A 10,314-nucleotide genomic window follows, 5' to 3' on the forward strand; every position below is an offset into this window, starting at 1 on the left:
GCTTATGATGGTCCCGTTGAGACTTAATCTGTCTATACAGCACACAGTCATCTGCGAATAAGCGAACCTGTGACTGGACGACTGTGGTCAGTAGTTGAGTTTCAGTATTACTGAAGGGTCTATATTGGGCATGTACATCTCTGACTGCCGCAATTTTCTCATGTTATAATTTCCAATATTTTCAACATATTTAACCAGGGGACAGCGCCAGGAGCTTGTGTATTATATGATAAAAAGGATGACGGTTTTTTTTTCTCAACTAATTAATGGGGTTATTAGGTTCATGTACCTCCACGTTCGCATGGGCGGAAATCCCGGGGGGCAGGGGGACGTGTCTCCCCTACCAGAAATAGTAGGGGACGCCCCCTTGTCTTTTTTTTTGCTTATCAAATTTTCCAGCCCCTGGTCCCCCCCCCACACCTTTGGAGACAGATTTCCGCCCATGCATGTTCATGTCCGCATGATCTGTATTTGTTTATGCTATCATGTGATCACTACCGACCCACTTTTTTTTTTACTCTTGTTTTGCTTTTTGTTTTTTAAATCTATTTTATTACCTAGTGATCAGGGTTGCCTCGACCCTGCCTATAGTGTTCGCACTGCCCCAACCCTTATGGCACCATCTCTAGTTACCCCTATCCATTTTCATCTGTTATGAATAAAATTTTAAAAATACCATCTATCATTTTTTTTACATTATACTTTGAAATGATTTTCTGTGAAAATTATACTGTGTTGTACGGAAAATTATTATTCATTCATTCATTAAGTTGTAAAGCAATTCAAAGCACTTATTTATCCCCTCTTAATCCCCTCGAGACGAAGGGCCCAAGACTTCAAAATTAATAAGGAGCATAACTTTTTTTGATGAACAAAAAAAAATCATATAAAAATAAGTCATTATATCAAAAGTGGGACTCCCCGGGGGACTCTCTAAATAATCATCATAAAGAGATACTAGAGGTAGGGAGACAGAAAGAAAGCCTTCACTATACGATTAATGGATCTATTTTCATCCACACTTAAAAAAAAGATTCACAAGAGTGGGACGCAATAACTGGCAAGTTTAGTCAAAGGCGTGGAATATGGTAAGTGTCTTGTGGGTAACTTGTCGACGTCACGTACAGTCTGGACAGTAGGGAAATCCCCCAGCTTTGTCCTGATTAGTCTATATCCCACACAGTATAAAATAATTTTTATATAAACAAGTATGATTATTCTTTCAGTTTGCAAATGCAGTGGTTATAAAACATACGAATAATTATTTATGAGCATTAAATAAATATTTGAAATGTAAGAGATTAATATTGTAATTTAATTTCGATATAACAGCTCGTAATCATCTTTGTCCAGAACAGCGCGTCTAGCATGCATACTCTCGGCTCGCTCCTAGACCTTTATCATGTCTCATTATAATGTGGGCATGACTGGTGACCTTCTCCCTGGGTTAGAACTTCTGCAGACGTGGACTTCCAGTTGACACCTCTTCTCTCGTTTGTTTCATATTACTCCAGCCAGCACAAGTCTGAAATAATTGTAACATGATAACGACAAAATTATGAGAATATAGACGTGCAATTTTTAATTTGCAGGTTGGACTTGGAGCATGGACGGTGTCGTCCGCGTCTCCGTCCAAAAAACGGCGCATGGACGGACTTCCCCCATGTTATGAGTTTCCCGTATCCGCAAGACCTATGTCCGCTCCGTCATCGATCAATCCGGCTGCTTTCAAGATGTTTAACAGATATTAAAGGACAAGGACATTCAGTAAGCCAGCCATCCTTTTAAAATACAGCATGGGTGTACCGACTCTGATCTATAAAACTGGTGGTGCAGCTGTAATTCCAGGCATTTCCGAAGCAGGTAAATAGTGATTGTTATCATGTAAATGATAGTGGAGTTTGGGTAATTATAAATAACCTCTCTGCATCTGAGGATGTCAGAAATTCTAAAGACGTAGGAGTATTCAAACTCAAACTTGAAAGTTTGGACATCAACACCCTTGTCTCCAAAGCACACTACCAAAATTAACTGTGTTTAGCGCTTGACCCCCTAAACCCAAACGTACGCAACAACCAGATGCTGGTGATTGTACGTCAATGGACAGATACAGAAAAATGATAATCCCTAGTCACAGATGGAGCTCTCTGGGTTAGTCAATCTTGTTGTAGCTGTCACACACTTGTACACAGTACAGTCGTGCAGCTCTTGCTACCCTACACCAAAAGCTTCGGTCTCTGTTATGTTGGTTGTTCAGCTGAACTCCGTTGGCTTCACTCACCAAATACAGAGACCGAAGTTCTAGCGCGATCTGTACAGGGGACTGAATGGCCATATGTTTATGTACTTAAGATTGGATAAAACAGGGAAGTGAATTTGCACGACAGCCGAGGTAAGTCACTGTTTTTGTTCCTTTTAACTTGATTTTTCTCCAGTTTTGGGCAATTAATTAATAATGCCAAGAGGGAATATTAATTTGCATTTTGGATCCGTTAATTTTCGAAATTTGTAGTCATTAAAGACAAAAATTGAAGAGCCCCGACGGGGGGATTTTACGTTGCAAGTCCCCTAATGGTTGCAGCACGATAGCGAGCCGTCTGTGTATGTGGAGAAATTAAAAAATAATAAAATGTTAAAAAACTCCTCGAAACAGACGGCTGCCAGCTGTCTTTTGCTACCCCTACTGCAATTGCACTGCGCTGCCAGTATTGAAATGTCAGTGCAATTGTCATTCCTATTCATTTTAGGCATTCGTAGTTCATCTGAATTTCAGGGTGAAATTGAAATAGGGGCTTATGTTTATACCTCTTGAGTCTTGACCTAGATAGAAAGGAGTTCAACATTGTTGTATATTGATGGGGTACATTGAGTAAGAAGATTTACAATGTGTTCATTGAATAAAAATATTTGAACCATCTATGTGTGCATTTCAATCAGATACTAGGTCTTTTTTTATTTAGGACTTCTGCAGGTCTCTAACATTGTATGCAATATACTTGCAATTGATTGGCAAAATAGCATTGAATGTTTGAAATCATAAAATGGAAATTATAAAGCTGTCTCACGTAGTAGTTCTTGATAAACAATGCACCCTATTCCGTGTTGATTTATGGCCTGAATTTAAGTCCATATTTGCTTTGTAACATGATATTTTAGTAACAGAACATGCTATTTATTCCTCTTTTGTGATTGACCTGTATGAGGAAGATTGCAATTAATATTATTAACATGTTCTTGTAGATATTGCTTACTCCTCTGCTTATAACCCTTGTTGTGTGGCTGAACTACTTCGCTCTGCCGTACCTTTATTTCATAAGAAGGAGATGACGATGTATTATCAAACATGTTTTTTTTATGTATGTCCTGATGATATAATGACTTGTCCGTTCTTTTAAAGATAATTAAAAAAAATGTTGTTTTTCTTTCACAGCGAGCAAGCTGGAAAAACCAAAGGTGAACAGATTGTTCCTGCCTTTCAAAGCTGTTTACTTTTGGCTGTGGTCAGGTGAGTTGAGTTGAATTTTTAATGTACCACAGTACTTGGAATTCAGTCCATACACAGGGGTCCCCCCCCCCCCGAAATTCCTTTAATTTCACCTTTTTTAATGCAAAAATGCCCGCATGACAACCTGGTTCACTTCTCTCCCTGGTTTTCAAGTGTATTTTAAAATATTATGCATATTGCCCCGCCCCCACCCCAGAAAAAATTCCTGCATATGGCCATGATCCATTGTACATCATACAGATATTGCCTACCTAGAGTTTGAATATTAAATTTCCTCTCCCCGACGGAGTAATATTTTTTCCAAGGGATAATATTTTGCTGAAGCACACAGCGCTGTGGGAAAATATTCTCCCGAGGGAAAAATATAGCTTCGGAGGGGAGTTGAAAAGGGGAGTTGATATGTTATTTATTAAAAAGTTTGACCAGGCGGTATCTGTTATATAGTCTATGTTGATTCGCCATCAGAGATTGCATTCATCATCCATCTGTCTGATTAAGCCAAGATTCTCGCTGCAGCTCTGATCCATTTACATAATAATAGAAAAATGTTTGAAAAGTACATCAAGCGCGTTCTTTGTGCAATCGACACGTTAACACTAGCGCGTACATACTTAGTGAATATAACGCCGCGATTGACAATACAACGCAGTTATATTCAATGATGTGACGTCATTGCGATCCTCGCAGCTATGGTCACGTGACGGCGCATTGACCTATCACTGATTCAAATCTATGTAACCTATGCAATATAACTATTTGTTGTTACATCTGGTGTGTCACCTGCAAAGTACACAGAATTCCAATATGTTAGAAAATCTATCTATTTCATACAAACTTACAGCTTGAATAAACAGGAAATTCACCCTGAAGAAAAGTTTGTTGCAGAAAAAGTAATAAGATATATTGGTGAAGGTCTGAGGAAAATCTGTTAAAGATTAAGAAAGTTATAAGAATATTAAGTTTTGATTTATGATGTCATAAATGAGCAGCTGCCCAAATATGAAAATGCATTAATTTCATTTTTTTAATGGTTCCAGATTATTTATTTTTATTTTCATGATCGGGTGTGAGATGATTTGTCTATTGATATATGAAAGGTACAGTAAAAACATTTACAATTTTCAGAGAAAATTACATTTCATTGATTTTAACCATTTGCTAACAGGAATGCTGCTTGCATATGACATCACAAATCAAATAATTGAAATTCTGATAACTTATTCATTCTTTTGTGGATTTTTCTCAAACGTTCGGCAATATTTTTTTGCTGTTTTTACAATAAAGTTTTTTTAGGATGAACTGTCCCCTTTAATGATTTTTTTTGGGTGAGTTTTTGGAAAATTTTGTGTTCTCTTTAATTTTAAAAACCTTTGTAATGGAGAACCAGCTAGAATGTAGACTCTAATAAGCTTGAATTTTGTAGTAATTTTTGTTGTTGTAATTGAAATATAGATTTCATTTGACATCTGTGATTCAATACCCTTTATAAATTTACCATATTTTTTATACAAACTAATAATATTTTGTTTTCTCTTGTTACCCTTAGGTAGTGCATGTATCCTGCCTTTCTTCCCAGTCTACATGACATATGTGGGACTCAGCACCATCCAGACAGGTCTCATCCAAGGTTTGGTCCCATTTGTAGGGAGTGTTGCAGGACCATTCTGGGGAAGTCTTGCTGACAAATCAGGCAAGCACAAGACTATCATGCTCAGCAGTATGATAGTATCAACCGTCATCTACGGAAGTTTGGTTTTTCTACCTCTCTTGAATCATGACAAGGCTGAAGTGGCCTGGACAAATATCACCAATGCTACAGATCGAGACTTTATTCCGTTGGAGGTTGTAAACAGTGTGGAGTTCTTGCTGGACACGAGAGACTCTGATGGTTTTGTTCACAATAACAGGGATTGTCATGAGGTTGACAATAGTTTAAAGGTTAATTCAGGGCATTGTTTTCAAATGATATTTTTCAGCAATGATACAGGTACCGGTATTCAAAATAATAGGACAGATAATGATTTAGATGTGAAAGAGTGCAACATTTGTCTATTGTGCAATGATATCAAAGTGGAATTTTTCAAAAAGAGTCATAGTTTAAGTGATAAGTGTCGGAAAATCTATACCATAGCTGTTTCAAAGTGCTCTTTAGTGTGTAGCACATCTAGTAGTGATCATAGCTTGCATCTATCAAGAACTATTAAGCTAGGAATCATTTATCAGGATGAGCCAGTTTCTTTCAATTCACAACCATTCAACAAGAATACCACTGCCATGTTTGCCACCATGATGGCAATGGTCTTCACTGGTCGTTTCTTCAAGAGTCCTATCGTACCGATCCTAGATTCTACCACGATGATGCTTGTCAAGGAGCTCAAGGAAGTTGGCATTGAGGCGGACTATGGGAGACAGAGGCTATGGGGTGCTGTTGCCTGGGGCACTGTGTCCCCCCTAGCGGGATTCCTCATAGATGTCTATGCTGCCAATGTTCCTTCATTCAATCAATACCTTCCAGGATTCTGCATGTATGTCCTTGTCTACTTCCTGGCCTTTGCCACTGCCACCTGCATCAAGGTACCAAGGCATAACCCTCCTGCACGATCCGTCTCCAGGAATATATGTGCAATCCTCTGTAAAGCCAACATCTTAGTCTTCTTAATCGCTATTGGAGTCACTGGAATATCTGTTGGGTTACTTACTACATACCTCTTTCTTTTCATTGCTGAGCTCTCAGGATCACATACATTGATGGGTCTAACTTTAACCCTGACCTGCGTGTCTGAAGTCCCATTCATGTACTTTGCCACCAAGCTCATTGAAAAGCTCGGTCATCGTGGTGTTATAACACTCACGCTCTTCTGTTACGCTCTCCGCTTTGGTGGTTATTCTCTCCTTCAAAATCCGTGGCTGGTGCTTCCCATAGAGCTGCTTCATGGCGTAACTTTTGGTGCCCTGTGGCCTACAATTACATCCTACTGCATCCTGATGGCTCCTGAGGGGATGGCAACAACTATGCAAACTTTGGCTACTTCTGCCAAAAGTGGAATTGGTAAGTGACCAAAGTTTTAGACATTACCCTGTCATATGCTCACTGCCTAAAGAAAGAAAATAGAACTTACTAGAAGCCATTGATTTTAAATGACAAGAACAGTATATCACTTTTGTGTGATTTATACAGAGTTTTCATCTTTTGAAATTTTGTTTTATTCCTAACTGCACCAGTTTATTTGCCTTTCCATACTCGTAAAATTTAAGCCAAAGAATGTCATCATTATTTTCTTTCTGGCCCTGCCCTTCTTTCTCAATCTTTTTTGTAGGGGATTCTTTCTCAATCATTGTTTGCACATTTTTCTTTCTCCCCCCCCCCCCTAATGTGTAATAACACATTTACACATATTCTTCTTTTCCTTCTCTTCATCCTTGAGTTTACTTCTGTCTGCTTGCATTTATATACATTTTTAACACCATTCTACCTCGTATTTGGGGCCATCATCTTCTTTCTCATCTAACCTTTATTTTCTTTTACTCATTAATCGTATCTTTATTTTCATCAACATTCTTTCTTCTTTTACTTCTTTTTTTCCTTGTCTTCTCCCGCTCTTCTACCTCTTTGTCAATCTTTTTATTGTGTGTTTACATTCCACCTTGTTGACCACTCCCTTTTCCTTTCCCTTCCCTTCTAGTTCTCAGCTTCATAAAAACCTTATTACATGTATTTAGAAATGTTGGTCCTTTCAAGACAAAAAGAGTATGAAGGTTAACCAATCCCATGAACTATTTCTCATTTCCAGGAATGGGAATAGGAACAATAGGCGGGGGTGTCATCTACCATGTCTATGGAGCTAGAAACTTGTTCAGAGGGGCGGCCATCTTGTGCCTGGCAACCATGATCTTTTACTGGCCAATCAGCTTCTGCCTTGACAGACGGGAGGCACGGGTAAATCGTCAGATACAGTATGAAGAAATCTCCTGAATTAATCGCCATGGAATCAAGTCACTTATGTCATATAATTGAACAATCATTGGCCTGGGTTTATAAACATATAGAACCAGGGCAATGATCCATTGACTTCAATGGGGTATTCATTTGGTCATATCTCGGGTCATCTTGAACCAATTCCTGCTAAATTTTTGGTGTGGATGTTCGTCATGATCGTGCTCCTCTGAGAAATGAAATTAAAAAAAAAGACCTGATGAGATTGCAAGACATTTGCATATTTATATTGACGTGCAATGAAAATTCCATCATTACTATTTTCAACGAAAAACTTTAAAAAGAATTATTTTGAAATGATTAAGTTTCTCTAAAATTTGAAATCGGAACAGCTAAAAATCTTTCAGGCTATTGCAAAATACATTATGTCACAGATAAAACAAAACCAAGAATTACCAATGTTTTATCTTCGCTCATCCACATTAAGATAAAAATGATAAACATTTATGAGCGTGTTTTAGGGATGAAGTGTAAGGTATTAACAATATAGGCCATGCACTAGGCACGTCGTGCGAGTGCTTTTGCATAATATTGTGAATACCCGAGATACTTGCATCATCATTAATATCACAAATTTTGAAAATAGTAAGCAGTGTTACTTGCTAGTGGAAAGATTAGTTGACATGAATCCAACTAAATTTTCTAGGATTGCACAGACAAAGAGGTCATATCTGCTTTATATTATGACATCACAGGCATAGTGCATTAATATCCTTTCCATAGGCTTTTCTTTTGACACACTGGGGAGAATGATGCACCCAAAATGGAGAAATGACCTATCGAAGTCAAATTTCCAAACTTATTTAAATGGTTCTATGCATTTCTGCAGGGTAAAAGTCTTAAAATAAGTTTTTTTATCTTATCTAGCTTTTTATATAAACAATATATAAAACACAGAAATTCCACCATATTGGACATTTAAGGATTTAATAGATTATATTGTATTTAAGCTGGCACTTGTAATATTTATGCGTTATATCATTAATTCCATTGCCATTGTAAAGAATTTTGGAGTTACAAACTTCTGGATTACAGATAGTCTCAGTTTTCTTATTTCAATTTTTACTGTATTTCAAACATTCATACTGTAGATTCATAGATTAAATTCATTTCATTAAAGTCATTTTCATCATTTTATTAAGTGATCCTGGACAATTAGAGCAATAGGCAGCAATGAGAAAAATTTGATTCAAGCTTGTTTACCATCTCAAATATTGTTTTTTCATCTCACAATAAATGTCAAACTATTGTACAGTACATGTATATTTTATTCTAAAGTACCAGTACTTAATGGTAAATTATTGTTGTGTTGATTCATAATCAAATACTGTAAAAGGGTTTAGGTTTTTTTTTATAAAAATAATTTTGAATAACAAATGCACCATTTCAGTAGCTTATCACAGTAGATTATAACTTACCATTTACATGCTTTATGAAACAGGTCCAAGGTAGCATTTACAGTTTGATAGCTGGCCTGGAACATGCACGTACTACTCATAAAGAAACACATGAATTGCAGAAGCCAATATCTCATCACTAATACTTTGTTTATGATTTGTTTTTTAATGACTGTATTGAATTAATTTTAATTGATTTTGAATATGCAGCAGAAGTAACAGTTATTTGAATGGAAGATTTGCTACTCTAGAATCTTAACAAAAATTACAAGGTCTACAATAGACAATTTGCGATCATGATAACAGATGCAATTTGATATTATGTTTTCTATATTTGCTCAGGGTATCCATAATAGAGGCTGGGAAACAACACAATGTGGTTACGTATTAATACAAGCAATCTACTTGATGAAGTGTTTATTTATGAATATGGATGTTGTCATTAATCTGTTGGTGAAAATATACGACTACCAAAGACAATAGTAGTATGGAAAACTAATTGGGTTTTTAGATGGAAGTGTGTTTTAATTACAATATAAATAACAATTATGTGGACTGTCATTATATTTATTCAAGGAATCCAACCCGGATAGCAAGTTGTTTTAAAACAAAAAAGTAATATGAGTACTTAGTAGATACATGTTGGTGATAGTTGGAACAAGATCCAAAAATATAGAGATTCAGATGGGTTTTCATAAAGCTGTTTGTAAGTTAGAGCGACTTTAAGAATGACCGGTGAACCTTTCTTGAGCGTTAAATAATCACCAATGAATATTTAATGAATATCATTTACGACAAGAAAGGATCACCAGTCATTATTAAAGTCACTTTAACTTACCAACAGCTTCATGAACCACCCCCCCCAGGAATATTGAAGTTGTTATCTGTATACCTTTGTGATTTTAAATTGTCCGTATACATGTAGGTAATATCATTGTGATGTAAGGTAGGGACAACTCCACCATTTGCTTCAATACACTAAATGACTTAATGTTCTCATTTTCAAAATTCATTACAAGGTGGACACCACATGGACTTTTTGAAATAGACCCATCCTCTGATCTGAAAATACCCTAAATAAGTATTTTTCATGTTTTTTCCACCCTAAATATAAATGCCTGAGGGATTTCATTTTCATGATATGGTGCAATACCCTTTTCACATATCCAGGGTAGCCAGTATTCCTTATTTCCTGATCTTGGCAACTTTGATTCCCTTTTCACTCTATGTGCTTATTTATCGCCCAGTCACGAAAAAAAAAATCAATTTTTACATGATTTTGCGGACGAGCATGACGTCTACCTTGTTATGACAGTGCCCCCCCCCCTCTCTGCCCATTTTCAGGCTTCTTTCACACAAATCACTTTATTACCAAGATCTGATTTCCCTTGCAGTTTACTTTCATTGGTCATGAATTT

At 36.7% G+C, this 10,314-nt stretch overlaps 1 protein-coding gene across 1 annotated transcript; it reads left to right on the forward strand.

Moving 5' to 3' along the window:
- Window positions 1-1,401: 1,401 nt before the first annotated feature.
- On the forward strand, window positions 1,402-9,492 carry LOC121412678 (major facilitator superfamily domain-containing protein 6-like). The gene is made up of 4 exons (XM_041605458.1): window positions 1,402-1,863; window positions 3,431-3,505; window positions 5,052-6,554; window positions 7,297-9,492. Exons 1-4 carry the CDS (start codon window positions 1,797-1,799, stop codon window positions 7,476-7,478), a joined length of 1,827 nt encoding a protein of 608 aa, XP_041461392.1. The 5' UTR covers window positions 1,402-1,796; the 3' UTR covers window positions 7,479-9,492.
- The last annotated feature ends 822 nt before the right edge of the window (window positions 9,493-10,314 follow it).

Source organism: Lytechinus variegatus, chromosome 1, assembly GCF_018143015.1.
Source record: "Lytechinus variegatus isolate NC3 chromosome 1, Lvar_3.0, whole genome shotgun sequence".
In the NCBI taxonomy this organism is placed as follows: Eukaryota; Metazoa; Echinodermata; class Echinoidea; order Temnopleuroida; family Toxopneustidae; genus Lytechinus; species Lytechinus variegatus.